General features: G+C 34.4%; 1 protein-coding gene across 4 annotated transcripts in view; it reads right to left on the bottom strand.

Annotated features, from left to right (window-relative positions):
* The window catches only part of PICALM (phosphatidylinositol binding clathrin assembly protein), a gene marked incomplete at both ends in the record, with an annotated part of 106847 nt that overhangs the window by 13786 nt on the left and 69204 nt on the right, over positions 1 to 23857 (bottom strand). Inside the window, 11 exons of one of the 4 annotated variants that reach the window (XM_080703222.1) lie at positions 1701 to 1760; positions 3188 to 3211; positions 5147 to 5246; positions 5420 to 5450; positions 5545 to 5676; positions 7152 to 7313; positions 14116 to 14265; positions 19932 to 20035; positions 20564 to 20700; positions 21131 to 21254; positions 23256 to 23341. In XM_080703222.1, coding sequence (XP_080559348.1) covers positions 1701 to 1760; positions 3188 to 3211; positions 5147 to 5246; positions 5420 to 5450; positions 5545 to 5676; positions 7152 to 7313; positions 14116 to 14265; positions 19932 to 20035; positions 20564 to 20700; positions 21131 to 21254; positions 23256 to 23341 — 1110 coding nt within the window. The remainder of the gene's footprint in view (positions 1 to 1700; positions 1761 to 3187; positions 3212 to 5146; positions 5247 to 5419; positions 5451 to 5544; positions 5677 to 7151; positions 7314 to 14115; positions 14266 to 19931; positions 20036 to 20563; positions 20701 to 21130; positions 21255 to 23255; positions 23342 to 23857) is intronic. The other 3 variants (XM_080703223.1, XM_080703224.1, XM_080703225.1) reach the window with 3 other exon arrangements.

Here is a 23857-nt window from a genome sequence, read left to right as displayed (position 1 = left end):
TTAAATCAAGTTTTATCCCATTATGCAAACAATCACAAATGAAGACAATTGTTTTTTAATGCTGTTGTTTTGTTTTTGAGGGTACTGGGGATCTAGTATCCAGGGGTGTCTACCACTGAGTGATATCCCTAGCGCCTTACTTATTTATTGCAGTACTGGGGATTAAACCCAGGGCTTTGTGATAGATAAGTGCTCTACCACTGAGCTAAATTTCCAGTATATTTTATTTTGAGAAAGGGTTGTGTTAAGTTGCCTCCTGAGTAGCTGAGATTACAGGTATGTACCACCATACCATACCTGGCTGACAGCTGATTTTTTTTTTTTTTTTTTGGTGCTACTGGGGTGGAACCCAGGGACTTCCTACCTCTGGGCTATACTCCCAGGCTTATTATATATTTTATTTGGAAACAGGGTCTCACTACATTGCTGAGAGCCTCACTAAGTAGCTGAGGCTGGCTTCGAACCTGTGCGATCCTCCTGTCTCAGCTTCCCAAGTGTGGGAATTACAAGCGCACGCCACCATGTCCAGCGATAGTTGATTTTTTAATAGAAGTTTATTCTATATAGTTCTTTAATTTTCTTTTACATATTTTGTAGGAACTCTCAAGAAGCTTAAATTATACACAAAGTTAATTCATCCTTGAGTAATTGAAAAGAGTTTCAATTATCTGGTTCTTTGAAAATATGTAGGCCAATAATAACACATTGGTTAAAATGCAACACTCTAAAATCCCAACTTTCAAAAAATTCTGTTTAACCTAGCAAATAGACAAATATTTATATTAAGGGCTTCACTTTTTTTGTGTGTGTGTGGTACTAGGGGGTAGAACGCAGGGGCTTTCTACCTCTGGGCTACACCCCAGCCCTATCTTGTAATTTATTTGGAAACAGGGTCTTCCTAAATTGCTGAGAGCCTCACTAAGTAGCTGAGGCTGGCTTTGAACCTATGCAATCCTTCTCTCTCAGCCTCCCAAGCACTGGGATTACAAGCATGCGCCACCACACCAGGCACCAAGAGCTTCACTTTTAAGTTTATGGCCACAACCCCCAACCCAAACGCTGTGAAATTTCTCCATGTGTACTCCATATTATGTATATAAAGTAGGAGAACAGGCATAATAGCAATAGCAAGGCAAATAATGTTGCTTTCTACCAGCATTATTTCCTCAAACATTAACAAGGGGGTTGAAACCACTACCAGTAACTCACATTTAAGTAAATCTATATTTGAGAGGTCTGCAAGAGTAAGGGCACTATAGAAGGTGGATTGTGGGGAGTTTAAAATTCAAAACCTACTTATTCTATAACAATCAGTCTCAGGAAAATCTGGTCTGTACTAGACTAAATTTATTCCTATGTAATTAAAAAAAATTAATCCTCTTTTTCTACAGTAAGACTTTAATGGTACCTAATATCAGAACACAACAAATACTTGGGAGTTAACATTAGCATTTAAATGAATTTGTAGTTAAAAAAAACATGCCTAGTAAAGTTATAAGGAGGAAAATAAGTCAGATAATACTGTGAACACAAATAATATATATTTTACACTCCTTATTCTAGAAATACTTATGAAACCAATGCTTCCACTAGGGTATGTACAGCACTAAATTCTTTCTTTGGTTAAAATTGTGATAAAAGCATAGTAAATAATGGATCAATCTATTTTCCAAAAGCTTTTCATCAGGAAAAATACTTACAATTCCATATCCTAGCATGCCTGTTGGTGTAGTAGCAGGATAGGCCATTACAGGGGGTGCCTGATAGGGTAAAAGGAAAAATAAAAAGGAATTATGACATATTTATCAACTGAGTTGAAGGGATTAATAACTCTCTTTAGACTAAAAAATTTTTGCTAAGACAGCTGTAATTAAGTGACATTTGTGATCATTCATAACTCTCAAAGCTCAATGAAAAAGTGTCTTGAAATTAGCAGGAAAACAGAATTATTAAAAAGAAAAAATACCACAAACTTAGAAACAACAGTGAACCAAGATTTCAATGTACTTTTATAGCTTTAAAAATCTTTCACAGAGTGCTTGCCTGGCATGCATGAGGCCCTATGTCTGATCCCCAGCACTGCCAAATGAAGTATTTTGATTTTAAAAAGTACTCAAAGTTCTAAAATTTAAAGTCTCACTATCATAAAAACATTTTTAAAAAAAGCCGATACTAAATGCTTTCATTTCTTTAGCATTCAAATAATAAAATAATTATCCCAAATCAATTAACATGATCTTCTAAAATTTAGTACTAAGGAACTCAAACATTGTTTTTCAAAGAACCTCAAGGATTTCAAACCATGATTCAATAAAACTATTTCTATGAAGTATAGTTCCTACATTAAGATTATGTGTTAATTTTCTAATTTATTATAAAAATTACTTATGAGAATAATTTTTAAATCAATTTATGTTTTAATGACTGAGAGTCATCTTTCACTAAAGTATTTAGGTTTCCATTCTCCTATTACTTTAAAACTGACTATAAATATACAATCCTAAGGTAGTTACAGTTAATAATCATACAGCTATTTTACATATATTTGCTGTCTTAACATTCCCTGCATGTGTTTCTTGTAATGAAGACTGAAATTGAATACAGGTGAAAGACCAATAACACAACTGATACATTTTTTTAAAAAAAACTTAAAATTATACAGAAATTTGAACATATGCATGGAGAAGTTAAATGAAGCATAACTTTTAAAAAATAACACTAAAGTGAACAGTTAAAAGTTTAGTTATCTCAGTGAGCATGTAGGGCTTATTGGTCTCTCCCTACTTAAAAACCAAGATCTGCAACAGCAGTAGACAAACTGCCAAGTAGAGCAGAAGCCTGTAAGATTTCATGCAATTGTTATTTTAAACATTACAACAATCAACATTTCCCTTCATTCAGAAGTCATCAAGTGCATAGTGGCAGCACAGATACACACACAGACACCCAGCCATCTGGCAGCAAATGGCAGAATATTAAGCGAGAAAAAAAATTGGTATTTCCCATGCCACCATCAGAATCAACTCTGCAACACACCCATGAAATCAGTAGATGCTAGGAAGAACTTTTTGCACATTGAAAATCTAATGTGAAAACAAGTAATAGCTGGAGGGTTATGAGATTCTGCTGCAGCAGTGGTTAATAGCATGCCAATTTATTGCAAAAAGGCTAGTTTTTGGTCACTTACGTATTGTGGAAAATGCATGCCATTCTGTTTTTCCCAGGGAGAACAATTACATAATGCAATAACACTGGATTAGAACAAGTACTTACACAACAGAAAATACACAGATAGCATTTTAGTTCACATGTACATTCACTGCCTAAAGTCCCTTGTATTCCCAATTATCTAATGAAAGTACATCTGTACCAAAACACTATCAAGGTTAACAAGGGAAATTGAGTCTTTAGCCTCATCCTTCTAAATATACAGTAATTCATTGATTATATCATTAAAGCATAAAATCTGCCAATATTGTCAAGAGACTAAAATTCAGTGTGTCCCATAAACAGGGTTGCTTTTTACCACTAAAACTGCAAGCACTAATAAAAAGAATTCATAGTATGAAATATTTTAATAAAAATTCCAATGAATTTGTCTTGAATTAAAAAAGCATTAAAAACCTTGACAGTGTTTTAAGATTAATAATAAAAGGTTAGAAATGTAAAGAAATGTCATAGCAGCAGTTTATCTTAAGTAGTGAATCACATCATGAGCCCCACACATTAGTCAATAAAAAGAAACCATACAATATATACAAATATTTTAACAAAATCTCTTTAAGAGATAATATACACTATTATATCCAACTCAAGTAAAGTACTACCTAAAAATCTGTAATATGTCCTATATATTAATACGAATTTAATACAAAATAAGCAAATGTTGCATTTCAATAAAAGCTTTTGTATTTATGTCATTCCTCATACAATATTTGCATAAAATTCACACCAGAGACCATAAAATTCACTAACCTAAACTCCTATCACCCCTCAGTGAGGTGGCTGTAGTGGAAAAAACAATAGATTCAGAATGGAAAAGGATAGATTTTCTTTTTTTTTTGGCGGGTCTGAGGATGGAACCCAGGGGTATTTGACCTCCGAGCCACACCGCCTGCTCTACTTTTAGTCTTTATTTTGAAACAGGGTCTCACTAAGTTGTGGAGGGCCTCACTAAGTAGCTGAGGCTGTCTGAGAACCGCAATCCTCCGGTTTCAGCCTCCCGAATGCTGGGATTATAAGCGTGAGCCACCACGCCTGGCTTAGATTTTCTAATTTAAATCTGCTTTGTAACTGCTTTTGCATTTGGAGATATAACCAGCCTTACACTTTAAAGTTGGGATGATGCATGCTCACATTCTCCCAGACTGCAATATCAGCTTAAGACAGAACATGTATATGTATTTGTGTGTGTGAATTTACAAAACTTCTATTACTTAAATTCAATGTTTTTTATTAGTTCTGGGAACTACAACTATCTGTAAAAACTGAATATCTTAAGCCGGGTGTGGTAGTGCACACTTGTAAACCCAGTATCTGGGAGGCTGAGACAGGAGGATCTCAAGTTCACGGCCAGCCTCAGCTATTTAGTGAGGCCCTCCACAATGCAGCAAGACCCTGTTTCAAAAATAAAGAATAAAAACGGCTGGGGGTGTAGCTTGGAGGTAGAATGTCCCTGGGTACAATCCCCAGTACTGCCCCCCCAAAAAAAAAAAAAGTACCTTAAAAAGGTAGCTAAATTTAGCTCAGCCCTACTAATTTTATTACAAAATACTAATTTTTATATACAATAATTTTAATATACAAGTAAATAGGGCCATATCTTAATATCTCTGTGCCTTAATACCTCTGTGCCTTTATTTCCCCATCTGCAAAATGGAGAAAAAATCGTTTCTGTGATACCTGGCTTAAATAAGGTTATGTAAAATAAAACCATATAATGTTTACTAAATTAATGCTTAGAACAAAGCAACCCTTAAATACATAAAACATACCTGACAAATAGTTAACCAGCTTCAAAAGAAATATAAGCTACTTATAAAATTCAATAACAATCTTTCCATTTATGCCTTTTTGAAGACATGTTCCTGTCATATATTTAATTAAATATTCATGTGTTAGTATATGAGGAGCTTTCCCAACTCACCATTGTTGCAGCATTCCAAGCAGTTGTTGGTGCAACCTTTGGTTGCCAGTTAGAGCCTCCAGTTAATTTCTTTTCACCTGGCTGACTCCAATTGACATCACTTTAAATAAATAAACATAAGTGACAGTATCAAATGTCATATTATAAAGTTTCTGTACTATGTGCTTAAAGCATTGAAAATATAGAATTGATGTCTATATTCATATTTTTGAGTAGAAAGCCAAATCAAATTCTAAATGACATGTGAGAAAAGAATACAAATAAAACACTTACTTCTTAGTGGTTCCATTTCCAATGCCAAGATCTAGGAATGGAGAAGAAAGCATTTTAAAACCAGACTAATTTTAATAAAACAACTCTTCAAAAAAAAGACAATTAAAGAATTTAAAACTACTTACTGCCCACAAGGTTGGCTAAAGATGAATCCAAGTCATCAGATACTAACTTATTAGGTGGGAGTTTGGCAACAGGAAGACTCTGGTTCTGAGAGGCCACTGTTGGTTTCAGAAGTCCACCTAGTTCATCAAAGCCTTAAAGTTACAAACAGATGGAATAGAATTTGTAAGGAATTTTATGGTGCTACAGCTTTCTAAAGGTGGTCTTTGCCTTTTCCTCTTGTTTCTTCACTGGAAAAGTTCTTAAAGCAAATGGGCATTACTAAATGCCCTCAAACAGGAAAATAAAATATTACTTCAAAGTAAATTGATTGAGAAGGCTGAACTTGATTTGACAGAAATCATTTGTTTTATCCCATGATAAAATTTCATTCAGGTTAAGTAAATAGGACGAAAAGAGAAGCATTGTGAAAGAAAAGCAAATGAAATGAAATTCTCCAGCCGGGCGTGGTGACACACGCTTGTCAATACCCGCCGCGCTTGGGAGTCGGAGTCAGGAGGATCACACAGGTTCGAAGCCAGTGTCGCTGGCTTAAGAGACCCTGTTCCCAAATTTAAAAAAAAAAAAAGAAAGAGAAAAGCAACGTTTACGAGTTCTGCTAAAACTCGATCTCTATTGCCACAAAATCAGCGCTTTTCATAGCCAGAAAACACTATCAGCAGAAAAATAAAAAATGTAAACACAAAGGACAGAGAAAAAGAAGACCAGAACAACCAGAGACCAGAAAAGAAACCAGTCCGCATTGCAGAGCCGCACTGGCGCCATCATGCCTCTCAGCACCAGGCTCCAGACAGGAAAGGTAAACAAGGAGCTGAAGTGAGCAGCTGTGGATCATTTGGGTGAAATTCAGTTCTTTCCTGAAGGTAGACTGTCCCCAAGGGTTTAATCCTCAGTATTAAAAGAAAAAAAAATCCTTAAAACAATAAAAAACTCCTGTACACACAGGTATGATATTTAGTATTTTTTTTAGTTGTTTATATGTTTACCTATAGTCTATCTAAAGTCAAGGTTCCAGATTATTTTTTCCATTTCAAAAAACAGTTTTATATACTATAATACAGTAACATTATTCATTTTAGTAAAGTAAAAACAATGTTGAAGAATATACAACATTCTACACTTAGCAACTTAACATTCTACTGAGAAATTTCTTTTTTTTATTTTGCTCTGGACAAACAAAAATCTTTCCGGAGTCTAAAATTGCCATCAAGAAAAAAAATAATAACTAACAGTTCTCGTTTAGTGCTTGAGGACAGGAAATAATTTTTTTTTTTTTGTTCTCCAATTTAATCTACTTAAAAATGCTAAAAGCAGCCGGGCGTGGTGGCACACGCTTGTAATCCCCGTGCTTGGGAGGCAGAGACAGGAGCATCGCATTGCATCGCATAGGTTCAGAGCCAGCCTTGCTGGCTTAAGGGACCCTGTTTCCAAATTTAAAAAAATATAAAATAGGTCTGGGAGTGTAGACTGGAGGTAGAAGGGTTCCATCCCCAGTACAAAAAAAAAAAAAAAGCTAAAAGCAGCATTATCTTTCCTTAGACATAATCTAATCTAAATTAGAATATAGTACTTTTAACTTATTCAATAATTTATAAAATTTTTTTCTTACCTCCAGAATCTACAATAACATTTGTAGACTTATTTCCAAACACAGATTCAAAGTCAACATTAAGGCCAGCTGAAGAGTGTTGCTGTGCTACTGGAGAAGGAGTGAATCCTGAGAAAACCAAAATGGAAAAAAACCTTATTTCTTTAACAACTTTATAACTTACTAATAATAATAACAACAAGGATGAGGAGGAAAAATTCCTCAACAAAACAAAGTTAACTCTTTGTTAAAGCAAAATGCTTTCTAAACAATCAAAATTTTTTTGTGATAAATTACACTTTCCATAACCAAGTCATCCAGTGACAAAATTAATGAATGAGGCTGGGGATGCAGCCGACAGAGCACTTGCCTAGCAGGCACAAGGCCCTGGGTTCAATCTCTATCCTGGTGGCGGGGAGCATTTCTGGTAAACAAACAACAGACATTGTTGAACTTCAACATCCTCATCAACTCATTCTGTAATGAGTTTGCCTTGTTACAGAAACAAAATCTTTGCTTATCTTTTTATCTTCATTTCATATACTATAATCCCATCCCAAAAAACCTTGTCTTCTAAAACTCCGTAATTTTTCTTGAAGCAGAACATGTATGTACAATATAAGAAATCATTTGAGAATAAAAACTAAGTATCCTTTTAGTATCCCCCAAGACAAGTCTACCTACCTATCATATCTCTCCCCTTCATTTCTTTTTGCCTTCCTTTTTCTAAACAGTTAATCAAAGGCAAAATGATTTAAGTTCATCTAAAAAAAAAAGACAGGATCCTGAAAGTTGCAACCCACTAATTCTTATGTCTACCTGTACCCAAGTGTTTTTAGAACATTATAGAAAAATGATACATCACTTTCAATTCTCAACCATTCTTTTAACTTCAACTTACTATTTTCAACAGCACAATTGGCAAGTGAGAATACAATGAAGCACATTAACTCTAATCTGAAATACTATCCCATAAATACCTTATTCTTTCTTGTCTGTGTTACACTGATGCTCTTATTATTAAATATTCAAACATCAAGCTAACATTTTTGGGATCAGCTCACCATGAGCTAACAAATGTAAGATATTTTAACTGTGAAGTTGTATTTTTCTGAAGAGAGATTCTGAATTTGTAGAAGCTAAAAAGATTTAAAATGATCTCTAAGTGTTCAGGTTATCATGACTTCAGGAACTGAATCACTGAGAATATTCAAATAAATAGCAGTCCAAGGATCACAAACATGTAATGACAAACGGGCAGGGCGTGGTGGCGCACACTTGTAATCCCCGTGCTTGGGAGGCGGAGACAAGGAGAATCGTGCAGGTTCGTAGCCACCCTTGCTGGCTTAGGAGACCCTGTTTCCAAATTAAAAAAAAAAAAAAAAAAAAAAAAAAAAGCCCAGTGGTAGAAGGGTTTCCAGGAACCCCAGTACCACCCCCCCACACACACAAAAAAAAAACCCCAGAAAGTTATGACAAATGGTTTCATAAGGTCTCATCCATCTCCAAATTCTATGAAGTCAGAATTAACACTAAATATCACATTTACACCATTAGTGAGAAGGTAAACTTTTGGGAGTCCTAAACATAGGGTCTCTTTCTTCTTCCTGACGTTATGAATTGGATGGATCTTATTTCATATATTCAATGTACACAGCTAACATATAAAGATGTACAATGGTGTTTTATTGTACTAGAAAGACTGATCTTAAAGGCTGGGATACAGTGAGAAATCCAACCAAAAAAGTCCTCAAAGACAGAGAAAACTAGAAAAAAAAAATAATAATTATTATTATTATTATTATTACATTAGGGATTGAATTTACTAGGGATTGAATCCAGAAGCATTCTATCACTTGGGATACACTACCCCCCCAGCCCTATTTTATTTATTTTTAAAGTTTGAAACAGGGTTTCATTAAGTTGCTAAGGGCTCATTAAATTGTTGAGGCTGCCGGGTGTGGTGGTGCATACTTGTAATCCCAACATTTGGAAGGCTGAGACAGGACGATCGTGGTTTGCAGCCAGCCTCAGCTATTTAGTGAAGCCTTTTGCAACTCAGTGAGACCCTGTTTCAAAATAAAGAATAAAAAATAGGACTGGGGTGTAGCTCAAAAGTAGAACGCCCCTGGGTTCATCCCCCAGTACCACAAATAAACAAACAAACAAACAAACACACAAACTGTTGAGGCTGGCCTTGAACCTGTGGTCCTCCTGTCTCAGTCTTCCAAGTACTAAGTTTAGAAGCATATGCCACTATGCCCAACTAAGGCAATGATTAACAAGACAAGATGGTACAAATTCGTGATACTACTTTAAATGTAGCATACTAGGTCAAATGGTGAATATTCTGTAGGGCACAGCACAAATTTTTTGAGAACATACAAATTTGTTGTTTCAATCCTTAAGCTACTTTTAACTACCTAGATAAGATACTAGCCTTATAATAACAAAAATACTAATAAATGCAAAATATTTTAATATACAAATCTAACAATTCATAAAAATAATCTTAAAATCGGGAGCTTATCAATTTTATATTTTAAAGTTTGTAAGCTTTACACCATAGCTTACTAGTGTTTAATGAGCCAATTAATCTACTCAATAAAGACAAAAACCTATTAAAATCTTACTTATCCACCCACACTAAGCTAATATCACAGTGCAAGAGGCATACATACTGTTCTTTAAAGCAGTCAAGTAATGTTAGCTCTACTATTACTAATCTTTAGATCACACATGCAACATAATTTAAAACTAAACCAACATATCAAATTTCTATTTTCTCCAGCTAGATTGTCTCAATTTTTTAGAATTTTATTTATATAACAGGCACAATTTATAAATATAGGAAACATTTATAATATAGAAACAACTTTATTACTTTCTACTAAGAGAGGCTAAGTCCCTTGGGGCATCAATCTGTGAAAGTACAATAGTATTACTTAAGAGCACAAAAGGTTAGAAAGGAAATAAAGTAATTCAGAACATGTACCTCAAGCTTAAAAAGTCTCTATGTAGACAGAAGAGTGAAAATGAAAATATGAAATCTATTTTAATGCTATTAAAATATTATGTATTTCCAAGGTAACAATCTCCTAAACAATCAATGAATACAATATGTACAGCTTCAAAAGTAAGAGTTTTACATTATCATTTCAATGAACACCATCAACCTTATGGCTCTCTGTCACCCCTCCTCCTAATACTGGCATACCCAGGGCCTTGTGCATACTAGATTAGCACTCTACCATCCACCATCACTTTTTGAGAAACTTTTAAGGAGTGTCAACATTTTTTTTAAGTTACTTAAAACAAAGCCACAAACTACTATCACTATTTCAAAAGGGAAATTTTAGAGACAAAACAGTTAACTTTATTATGAGTCATTAAATTGTCATGCCTACTTTTTTTCACAAGTCCCAGTAAAACTATCATTGGATCAGTATCAGTTTATAGGAATACTTAGAAACCACTACAAGGGGCAAATCCCAAAAGGGCAATAATAAATTAACTGAAAGGTACAAGATTGGCAAGCACAGAAAGATATTCCAAATATCTTTAGGAAAATTGGATGGATAGGGTGAGTACTTGGAAAGCCAAGACAGGGGTATCACCACAGTTCAAGGCTAGTCTGTATGACTTAGCAAGACTGTTTCAAATTTTTAAAAAATAACAAAAAAGACTGGTGGTATAGCTCAGTGGCAGAGCTTCCCTGAATTCAATCCCCAGAAACTTTCCCCTAACAACAACAACAACAACAAAAAAAAGAGAGATAAGAAAAATTGGCAGGGCTGTTAATGGACTTTGGTGGTAATTCCATAATTAAGCTTCGCACTTGTCAAAGTAACTGCTCCCTCTTACGCTACCTCTTACTGAACCCTTACATTAAGCATTATGAAGGGCTATATAACCAGGGTATTACTTAAACCTCACACCAATTCCACAAGATAGTTATTATTGTTTCAAATTTATAAGCTGAGGAAACTAAGAGAATGAACATTTAACCTAGGGCCAAAGATATTTCAAGTGGCAGAAAGAAAACTTGAAACCCCTTTTGTTTGATCCCAGGACCTACTTAGGGTTTCACATAATTTTAGCCATCCACTTTATATAACTAATAAATTTTTAAAAATACATTATTATGCCTGTAATGATAATTATTTTTCTTATGATTCTGGAGTTTGAACCTAGGGGTATTCTACCTCTCAGCTATATACCTTCAGCCCTACTTAATTTTTTACTTTGAAACAGGGTCTCACTAGGTTACTGAAGGTCTGAGTTGCTGAGGCTGGCCTCCAATGTTATGATCCTCCTGTACTGGCCTCCCAAGTGCAGGAATTACAAGTGTGTACTACCATGCCCAGCTACATATAAGAATTCTTATCAATTAAAAATTATTAAACTTTTATGAGCTTCTTAATCTTTACACTGCTAGTGCTGGGGTGAATAAGCCTTAGCAATTTTAAAATCTAAAAGCAACCCAACAATATTATTAAGATTGGTTGTGATGAATAATAATTTAGGTAAGAAGTACATTTATAAAGTAGCCGGGTGTGGTGGTGCACACTTGTAATCCCCACGCTTGGGAGGCGGAGATAAGAGGATCACGCAGGTTCAAAGCCAGCTGTGCTGGCTTAAGAGACTGTTTCCAAATAAAAAATATAAAATAGGTCTGGGAGTGTAGCCAGGAGGTAGAAGGGTTTCCAGGAACCCCAGTACCACCCCCCCAAAAAAGTATAAAGCAGTCCACATTTATAAAATGGTTTTTATGATATTGAACACATCAAGAACAGTGCTAGATATTAAAGTTATATATGTAAACCTTGTTATAATTCTGCAAAACACTATTATACAAACTCTTATACTTAAATATTTGTTTAACTTCACACAGTTAATGAAGCAGAACTGGAATTCAAGTATGCCACAAACCCAAGCATATTTTTTCTTTTCTTTTGCAGGTCTGGGGATGGAACCCAGAGGCACTTGACCTCCAAGCCACACCCCTTGCCCTATTTTTTTATTCTTGATTTTGAAACAGGGTCTCACTAAGTTGCAGAACGCTTCACTAAGTAGCTGAGGCTGTCCGCAAACAGCCAGTCTCAGCCTCCTGAATGCTGGGATTATAAGCGTGCACCAGCACGCCCGGCTCCCAAGCATATTTTTTCATTCAAATGCCTTCATGAATTCCATTTTTAAATATATTTAAACATGTCCTAAAACCTTAAGTTTTTTAGTTGTATCACGTGCTTTGTTTTTTTTTTTTTTTTCCTTTTTTGGTGGTACTAGGGGTGGAAAGGGGCTTTTCTACCTCCAGGCTACACTCCCAGACCTATTTTTATACTTTATTTAGAAACAGGGTCTCAGTTGCTGAGACCCTCACTCAATAGCTGAGGCTGGCTTAGAACCTGTGTGATCCTCCTGTTTCAGCCTCCCAAGTGCTGGGATTACAAGTGTGTGCCACCATGCCTGGTTCTCACACCTACTTTTAATGCCAACTTAACTAAGAAGATTTTCTTAGTTCAACTACACATACAGACAATCACATAGCCACAACACAAAAAAACTAGGTGAACTTTTTAAGTTTAATCGAGATATATAGCTACTGCTTGATTTTTATGGGTGTTCTTAATCCTACAGAAAAGGAGTTGACAATTCTTGTAGTATAATGATAAGGAGTTACTTCAATCAATTATTATAGACTCTCTCTATATATATGGTTTGAGCTATCACACTAGTTATACATAACTTGGATACCTAGCTTAAAACTTTCCCTTTTCTCCCCTATTAACTTGCTTTTCAGTTTTTCTTTCTTTCCCTCCCTCCCTCCCTTCCTTCCTTCTCATATATATCTAACAGGATATTTAGAATGTGGTCACATGGTCTATTTAGGAAACACAGATGACTTTCCACATGGTGCTTTCATCAAATATTCAAATTCATCTAAAGTTATTTCTCTGAACTATATAAAAGCAGTTTTATCATATTTGAAGGGAATATAGCATATTTTTAAATAGGACTTGAAAACACTTTGTTCAGCTTGAGTATATACTTAGAAACTTACTTTTCTTTATGTAACTCAGGTGTGAAACTCTGCCTTTTGGTAGAGTTTTATACTGCAATGACAGGTTATTCAAGTCAAGTTCCTTTACTGCCTTTTCAGTTAAATGGAATACATACTTTATTTTTTATCATTTATCTCAAAACATTAAAATAAAACCCTTAAGAATGGGATTAAGGGGCTGGGCACAGTGGTGCATGCCTGTAATTTCAATACTTAGGAGGCTGAGACAGGAAGATAACAGGTTCAAGGCTAGCCTTGGCAAAATAGTGAGGATCTCAGCATCCTAGAGAGACCCTATTTCGAAACAAAAAACCAAACAGGGCTAGGAGTGAAGCTCAGAGGTAGAATGTAGAATGCCTCTATGCCTCTACATTGAATTATCATTCACTCACACACACACACACACACACACACACACACACACACACAAATGGGATGAAGGGTATATATAGATTTTAAGCAATATAAGTATAATATGAAACAATTAAAAAAGGGAAAAAGGTTAAGATCACTGCTAAGATTAATGCTGTCTTTACACCAAGCATAATGAGAAAAAATCTAAGTACACATAAGCATGTAAATTTAAAAGATGGCACTTTTTAACCAATACCTAATAAACAGAATGCTGTGGTACTGAATAACTAGAGTATTACATAGAAAATGAAATACACACACATGCACACAAACACACCAACATCAAGAAAAACCTTTATTAAAAATTTGTATTAAATAAAATTAGGGAGGCTAGCATTAATTTAAAAATTATACTATGTTGTTAGCTTTAAAATTAATGTTAAAATCATTAGATTAAAATTAAAGTCAAAGTGATCACTGCAGTGTTTTAGAAGTGATTAATGGATATGTAAAAAATATTTAGGCAGTATAAACATTAATTTAAAAAAAGGTTAAATGGTACTTTACCAACAAACATTTCATGAGTAGGTGTCCTAGTAGTAAAAGTGGATACATCTGAAGAAATGGGAAGGTGAACATCACCACTACTTTTTGTGAGGAAAGGATTTAAGCTTGGAATGGCATCATCAACAGCATCTAAGGTAGCAGAGAAAGGATCTGTGCAGTCCACATGTATTAGAGCAAAATGAAGAAAAGAAGTAAATAAATTAGTATTGTGATTAGTCAAAAGATGCAAAGTGAAAAGTAGTAGCTATATTAATTGTTTATTCATTTTAAATGCAAATATATCCAATCACCAAGATGAAAAAACTGTATTTAACATATTTTCAAAGAAATCCTTGGGGGAAAAACCAGTTGGGTTCATTAACATTAGCATAGTAAGGATAGATCTGCTCTCCTTAGAAAGCCAGTGCTTCAGTTAAAAAAGAGAAAAATAAAGATGTTTTTGTGAAAGAGTCACTCACCTTGCACCCATCTTTCCTGTCCTAAGTGACAATATAAGAACTTTAATGGCATATTTGTATTTAGTCAAAAAACTGATGCAAGGAATTGGTGTATGTGTGGTATAAGTAAATATGCAAAAAGGGTGTTCATTTCAAATAAGGAATATATGTGTAAATAATTCCTGTATAGGCTCAAAGGTAGAAAATAAACTATAAAAATGAAGATTTAAAAATGGGGAGATTTTTGACAATTAAAAATAGGTGGACTGTTCATTTAGTAGATGGAAACAGCCCTGAAGATCTAACTAAGAGCTTTTGAGTCTGTAATTTTCTAAAAGAATAACAAAAGCACTGTTTCTTCAAAATACAAATATACGCTATTATTAACTCTTACAACTTATCCTAGAATCAGATATTTACTGTACCTATGCCCCATTCATGATAATCATTCTAATGACTGAAAACCATTTATCCAATTTTCTTAAGGAATGACTAGTTAACTACCTGAAGAGAGGAAAAAAGTAAAGAGTATAAAAAATGCAACACCACAGTAGAGCATGGTGGCACATGCTTGTGATCCCAGCATTCAGGAGGCTGAGACAAGAGGATCACGATTCGCAGTCAGCCTCAGCTACTTAGTGAGGTCCTTCACAACTCAGTAAGACCCTGTTTCAAAAAATAAAAAAACTAAAAAATAGGGCTGTGGGGGTAGGTCAGAGGTATAATGGCCTGGATTTCATCTCCAGTACTTTAAAATAAATAAATAAATAAGTAGGCAACACCACTATTTTTCCATTATAACAATTAAAAATGAACCAGGCATAGTGGTACACCCTTATAATCCCAGTGTTTGGTAGGCCAAGACAACAGGACCACAGGTTTGTGGCCTATAGCTACTTAGCGAGGCCTTCCGCAACTTAGTGAGACCCTGTTTCAGAATAAAGAATAAAAATTAGGGCTGGGGGTGTAGCTCAGAAGTAGAATATCTCTGGGCTCAATCCCCAGTACCACCAAAAATAAAAATAAGTAAATAAATAAAAATAAAAAGAGTTCTGTATTTCCACCCAACAGCCTCTCCTTGTCTATTCTTGTTTAGCTCTTGACTTTTGACTGAAGCACTGAAGTATACTGTACCACTTTCAGTATTAGGTTCTATATTTTATTTTTTAAGACTGTATAACTGAATACCCAAACAGCAGCCATGACCTAAGGACCAGCTCATTTACTATGACATAAGGCAAACTTCCCTGAATGTCAATAAACTTAAGGCAAATGTTCTACAATCACACTGTCCGATGCAGGAAAATACTTAGACCATGGGTTTAAGCATAACACAAAACTTTGATATTTGTATCATATAAGAACTTTTATAAAAAATTAAGCATCCCTTTAGAATATCAATTAGCATTCAAAGTCCAATAAACTCAAAATATTCTTACTATATTACTTAAATTAAAATTTTAAATTTAAAAATAAAAAGTAGAAAGATACCAAAAGTTGTTTTTATACTAAAATAAAAAATGTAATGCTATCCAACTCTAGCTCCTGCCTAAGAAGTTGCATTAAGTGTAAAATTGACTAGTTGGGATGAAAGCATTGTTTTTAAAAACTTGACAGTGGCATGTAGTTTTAAAGCGATTATACTCGGTTGAACGTGTTATAGAAAACATTTTCTAGTATTAACAAAGAAAGCCATGAGAGAAGTCATTAAAATAAAAATGAAAGACATTTCTAAAACAGATCTATCGGTTTATGAAAAAAGATATGTTCTAGAATAGGTACTAGTTATCTGCTCTTCTATTAATTGACACTTTTATCTAAACATCTAATATCAGTCACTTCCTAGTACATGAAACATGTGGGAAGTATGCAGAAGCACATGCAAATGCATATCTAAATCAATCATGTAACAGGGAAAGCCAGCTTTTTAATCTACTTGCTAAAACACTATAGGTAATCTCTACGATGTTAATCCATTAATGGACCTTATAATAAAATAATTTATTATGTTTTAGCTAATGCCGGGCGTGATGGCGCACGCTTGTAATCGCTGCGCTTGGGAGGCGGAAACAGGAGGATCCTGCAGGTTTGAAGCCAGCCTTGCTGGCTTAAGAAACCCTGTTTCCAAATAAAAAAATAAAATAGGTCTGGGAGTGTAGGCCAGACGTAGAAGGGTTTCCAGGAATCCCAGTACCACCAAAAGAAAAAAAAAAAGTTTTAGCTAGTCCAACTTAATTTTCTAGACCAGCAACTCTAAATTTCTTAGACCTTAAAATTTTCCATTATTCTTACCATTACACATATGAAAGTTTAATTTTATGTCACCTAAAAAGTCATAGAAAAATAATTCAAAAAAGTTGAAACAAGGACTGAAATAACCCACTGTCACAGTCTTCAGGTCCTAAACACTTGATATCTATATTTACAAACAGAAAGTTGAATTTTTCCATCAAGTGTTGTTTCACATGAGCTCAGTAAAGCAAATTAAATTTCAAAATAGATATTTCTTTTATTCTTTTACACTGAAATTCTGAAATTTTGATTCAAATATTCAACAGTGCATTGAGCTGGTAACCGTGTATTTTTAGATGTATTATAGCTCAAGGTTTTCAGAGTGATGAAGACCTGCATCTTCTTGGATATTAGTATTCAATGCCAAGTGCTTGTATAGGTTTCAGACCCACTTCTTGAAAATTCAAAGGCTCATTAATAATGCAATCAGGGAAACAGGGGAGCTTGTGTTCTCTGTCACTGGCTGATTTTCATTTTTGGAACTTTCAATGTCCTTTCATACAAGCATACAAACTTCCCCTTTACCTTATCACTAACCTATCTGTTTGAGTAGGAATACCCATTATTTCTGTAGTACTTATGATAAGATCCAAATTAAATACTGAGACTGTTATTAACATCCAGTTTTAGTTTATAAAAGTAAAATAAGCATAAAACAAGATTTGGCTTAAATAACCATATTTAATTCTTCTAACCATTTCTAAAGCAATTACCAATAAGCAGAAAATAAGCTTATGAAGTTGGCAGGCTGAAAACTCTAAAATCAGGACTTACTAGGATATTAACACATTCTGTCCCATTGTCCCAGATGTGGAACATCTATAAAAATTTAAATTGAGCAAAAAAAAAAAAAAATGCCACTTATGGTACTCTCAAATTACTATGATTTTAGAGGTCTATATTGTTGAGAAAAGTATAAGAAAATAATTAGAATATATATACACATAATATTCTATATATATGAAAATACATATAAAGGATATATAAGCTCCACATTATGATTTCTACCCTATTTTTATGTACCTGTGTCAGTTTTGTTGAAATAATTCCAGAACTGAAAACTTGGAACTTAATGGGTTAAGACTTTAATTTGCTGTTCACAGATCATTCTAAAATAATTCTAAAATATTTATTGAATTTAAACTCATCATTTTAAGATTTTGCTAAATGAACACATCAGTGTCAAATTATTTTTTAAGTCAAGTTTTTAAAAACTAGTCTAAAAAGTTTACTATTTTAGTTTCATTATCTCTGTCTTCTGCCTCACCATAAAACAGAAATAATCTGTCCAAAAGAAGAGAAAATGTCCAGTTATTTGACAAAGAGCCTATTATATGACCTTATTTATTTATTTGCCTGTGTTACTGAAGACCTGGGGCATTCTACCTCTGAACTAACACCTCAGCCCTATTTATTTTTTATGCAGAAACATAGTCTCACAGCCAGACATGGTGGCACACACTTATAATCCCAATACCTGGGAGGCTGAGACAGGAAGATCATAGGTTCAAGGACAGCTTCAGCAAGTACAAACTCTCATCAACCTAGCAAGACCCTATTTCAAAATAAAAATAAAATAGGGCCCCTGGGTTCAACTCTCAATACCAAAAAAAAAAAAAAGAGAGAGAGAGAGCGAGCAAGAAAGAGAAATAGAGTCTCAGTAAGTTGTAGAGGGCCTCACTAAGTTGCTGAGGCTGGCCACAAACCTGTAATCCTTCTGTCTCAGCCTCTCAAGTACTGGGATTACAGGTATGCACCACCACATCCAGCTATATAGAATTATTTTAAAAGTACCCATTATATATCAAGAACTGTTTAGACATTGGGGATACAACAGCAATGAGCAGAACATTTTAAACTATTGCTTCCATGGAATTTACATTATAGTATACAAAACAGTGCTTTAAGAAATAACTGTAATAGGAAAACAAAGTATTCTTAGAATTCTAGTCAATAAAATAAAGAAAAACCTACTTCATACACCATAAAAACTCAGAGTAACTTATCTTTTCTATGTGCAATAACCCTATTAATTTAGATTTTATATGTGAGCCAAGATAAATTTTAACATAGTATTCTTTTTAGAATATCTCCTTGCCCTTCCCAGAAATTTTTGGGTCATTCTTTATTTAAAAAAAAAAAAAAAAAAAAAAAAACTTATGCCGGGTGTGGTGGTGCACACTTGAAATCCCTGCACTTGGGAGGCGGAGACAGGAGGATCCCACAGATTCGAAGCCAGCCTCACTGGCGAAAGAAAGAATATTTTTATTGTTTCCAAATAAAAATATAAAATAGGTCTGGGAGAGTAGCCCAGAGATAGAAGGGTTTCCAGGAACCCCAATACCACCAAAAACAAACAAACAAACAAAAACTTATCTACATATAAACAGGAGCACAAGTATCTAAAGAAAGTGATTGTAAAACTAGATGTCTAAGCAATACTGTATAAAAACTGACATGTACTAGGCATAAATTTCCTCTTGACATGTACTAGGCATAAATTTCCTCTTCAATGATGTTAGGCTATGATCACAATCACGACATGAACAACTTACATTCAAACACGCAAATACTGGTACTGGGGTAAATTCTTTTGACCAAAATCTTACAGGCCTGGATTACAAGTAGCACTAAAGTCTGTCATGAGATACCTGGACACAACATACTTCACTGCCTAATAACACCATCTAAGCTTTACTATAACTTTATTATATATTTACCTACAGATTAGTTTTTTCTCTGTAAATAATTATTTCCTATACCAAAGGAAAATATTACTATGCATTTTTTGATTGTAGAATAAAATTAACATTATAAGATGACTTCATACTTAGGAAGATGATTCTTCCTTTTACATTCAATTTCATTTTTATTAAACCTCATTTCATAATTTAAACATCATTCCAGAGTCAACTCATGGTAAGTGAAAATGTGTCTTAAAAGAATAAAATTAGTTCACTACTACTTTAGTATTTCTCAAGTTATCATGTATCAAGTGTAACCAACAACTATTTCAATGAATAAAACCACATAATGCAGAAGGGAGATAACTATAAAACATCTAAAATAGAACTCATTAATGCTTACCTCCCCAAGTACTTGCTACCTGAGAAGCAGATGGCATAGAATGTACAGATGGGTGAAAAGTTGGCTGCTGCAAATCAAGCAGGTCATTTGGCAGCTTTGATGTGCTAGGAAAATATTTTGAAAGATGTTTTATTTCCTAGACAAATGTTGCTACTACATGAGTACACCAAACACACACATTAAAACACTTAAAAGCGAAAGAAAACTTACTGACTAATAATAACCTAAAAAGAAGAAACACTTTCAGCAAAATAGCAGATACATGCCCCTCATATAGTAGCATATTTCTAATTAGGCCTGGAAAAATATTCCAATACCATATCTTAAACTTATACATGATTCAAATAATAATAGCTTTCCTGGAAAGACTCAATGACTGTGCCAGGAATATACTGATTTCTTTCTGTTTTATTCCAGTTAGTAAAAGCTAGTAATTATGCCATATTTCATTTCCTATATTGCAAAATGTTTATCACTTCATACTTAGGTAGTATACCAATTATACCACTTATCACCACCTCTTCTGTGTGAATTTGTAATTACAAAAAACATAAATCAAAGTCAACTTGAAAAGCTCTACAGAACTTTTATTTGAAGTCTTTGTACCTGAGGCAATCTATCTCTCCCCATACCTGTTAGAAGAACTAGGGGTAGAAAATATGTCAATGGCTGGTGCAGTCATTATACCCCCAACTGACGTGGACACAGGAGAGGCTGCAGTTGTTAAAGAGGTATGAGGTTTCTTTGCAAGTTCCTTTAGGCGCTGTTCCTGTTGAGAAAGAAACTAACATAAAGAATCCAGGAAACAAAACTATTTGTATAGTATGCATTTTGAAAGAAAGCATTTTAAAATTTTGTTCTGATAACAGAAAGGTATTCCCTGACTCTTTTCACCAGTCATTTTTATGTGAGGATGAAATTCAGCCTATATATTTTAAAAAAATGGTTAAGTCTGAGTAGAGTCCCATTTATGTATTTGTTTTCCCAATTAAGAAGAATCTCCTCAATTACTCCTTTTTTGGTACTGGGGAATGAACACAGGAGCATTCTACCTTTGAACTATACCCCAGCACTTTTTATTACTTTGAAACGCGGTCTCACTAAATTGTTGAGGTTGGCCTCAAACCAATGATCCTCTCATTTCAGTCTCACAAGTACTGGGAGTACATGTGTATACCACCACGCCTGGCTGCACTCACCTTTAAAGCTTTTAAACGAGCCTGTTCTTCCTCTAATGCTGCCTGTTTTTCCCTTTCATCCACTTTAGTCAGAGAGAGGCCAGTGCTTGCCAGGGAAGAGACTGCATTGGAAAGTGTTGTGGCCCTAGGATAATTGGACAGAGTTAATTGGGCTTTCTGTAAAACATTTTACATTATATCCAGGTCATAAGCCAATCTGCCAACCCTGCCATGGATAAGCGATAATTACAAACTTATGAACTAGAATACATTAGATGAAATATTTTAACCAATGACTTAGAAGATAATAGCAATTAGAACACTGTTGATTTACACACACACACACACACACACACACACACACACACACACACACAGAGCCTTTAGATAAGTATTAGACTTTGGAAAGAATTAACAACAGTGGGGCAAACTGCCTCTTCTAAGCCCCAAAAGATAAAACTAACACAACTGGGAAAGAACCCTCGTATTCCCAGGAAAGTCCTAATGGGAAAAAGCACCCAGTTTCTCACAGGGAAAGATAATGTGCTAATTTACAAAATGAGTTTTGGTAGTACCACAACACCAAATCATGAGCACTAGTAAAGAGTAAGGTATGTCTAGGTATGTGTCCCCATAACAACATTCAAAGATGTCACCCAAAGCCGGGCATGGTGGCGCACACTTGTAATCCCCACACTTGGGAGGCAGAGACAGGAGGATCACGCAGGTTCGAAGCCAGCCGCGCGTGCTGGCTTAGGAGACACTGTTTCCAAATTTAAAAAAAAAAAAAAAATGTAAAAATAGGTCTGGGAGTGTAGTCCGGAGGTAGAAGGGCTTCCAGGAACCCCAGTACCACCAAACAACAACAAAAAAAATCACCCAAGAGAACCTTAAGTTCATCAAGAAGAAAATCAATTTCAATCCAGTTACCTAGTCCATCTGGCAGTTCTATGTGCTGCCCTTCTGGTGAACTAAACATATTATGCATGCACAATGCATCATTTCTCACTAGCAGATTCACAGTAAGCCACCTCCTACCCTTTAATCAAAGATTAATCCAAACCATAAACTCCAACTTGAATTTCTAGCATAAATAAAAACATGTGTTAAAGAATTCTGACCAGAAGAACTACACTGACCTTTCTTCATTTTCCTTCTCCACAAGCTAAACATCAATAATTTCTACTCAAAGTACATAAGGTATTAGCAATAACTTACGCATGTAAAATCAATAAATGAGAAATTAAAAGATACAACTCTGATGAAAAAGGAAGAGTAATATAGCTGTGACAAAAATGCAAGACACCTAACAGATTTTATGATAAATATTTGCAATACATAGATGCACCTAACTATGGTGCCATATTTTTCATTACTTTCTCACACAGTAGAACCTTAACATTTTTGCTATTATAGTACATATTAGAAAATTCAAAATGCATATCTTGGATTAAAGTAAATATTAAAATTCATTTATGAATTTTTTCTTTAGAGATTTAAATTTTATTGCTAAAATAGTTCCAAAATACTCAAAAAAGAACTAAAGAAACATTTTCATTATACTTTATACTTTACACAAATTCTTTCTTCATATTGTTAAAAATAAATCTTCATAAGAAAATGTAACTACTGAAATAATTATGCAATCCAACACAAAAATCATGTAAGATGATATCAGTTATTTTCAACTTGCTAGGTTAACTGGCAAATTAGTTCAAAACTTAAATTGATTAAAATATGACATTTGAGTTCCAGAATTACTACTACACACTTCACAGAGCTATTATGAAGGCTGAGTAAGTTTACATAAAAATATAATGCACCATACAAATCAATGCATATCATGTTTATGAAAAATTCTGACATTACAACCACAACTCAGAATCAAGGCATCATTGTCATCATTCTAATAGATACCGACATTTATTTAAGGTCAGGAACAACTGCAAGAATTAACAGATATTAACTTATTTAATCCCGCTACCAATTCTAGGCTGACACTAGAATTAAATCCACTTTATAAGTAATTAAATCGAGAAAGAGAAATTAAGTAACTTAGAACTTGAACTTGAGCTGGCCTCATCTTTTCCCTCAAAAAAAAAAAAAAAAAAAAACCTCCCATTCTGAGCCACAAAGAATAATATACCTGCTTGCAGCTGTAGAATCTTTTATTTTCTTTCCTTCCAAGGAAGCTAAATGTTGCTCCAAGGCATCAAGAAGACTGCTGGGGGCCTGAAATGTAAAATATTAATAATTTCATAAAATTAAGGCAACTGGTCAAAGTAAATCAACTATTATCTAACATGAGAGAAACAAAAATAAATAGGTATGTCCCTCAGGCACTAATGAACAATAGTTTTAGCTACCTAATGATAATGTTTCTTTAATTACATAAACATGACCTATGTGGAGGTATTAATAAACATTAGCAAAAATAGCTGACCTGTAAACCAGTACTTGGGAGGTTGAGACAAGAGGATGAGAGGTTTGAGGCCAGTCTCAGCAACTTAACAAGATCCTCAGTAACTCTGTGAGACCCTGGTCAAAATAAAAAGTAAAATAGGGCTAAGTGTATCTCAGAAGCAGAATATATCTAGGTTCAATCTTCAGTAACCACCCCCCTCCTCAAATCACAAAAATGTAAATATTGAAGACTATGTAAGCACGAAACATTAAAAAGATAATGCAAGCCGGGCGTGGTGGCGCACGCTTGTAATCCCCGTGCTTGGGAGGAGGAGACAGGAGGAT

The sequence above is a fragment of the Muscardinus avellanarius genome, assembly GCF_963383645.1.
Source record: "Muscardinus avellanarius genome assembly, chromosome: 1".
Taxonomy (NCBI): domain Eukaryota; kingdom Metazoa; phylum Chordata; class Mammalia; order Rodentia; family Gliridae; genus Muscardinus; species Muscardinus avellanarius.
Note: the sequence above shows the minus strand (reverse complement) of the source record. Positions and strands in the feature narration are given on the sequence as shown.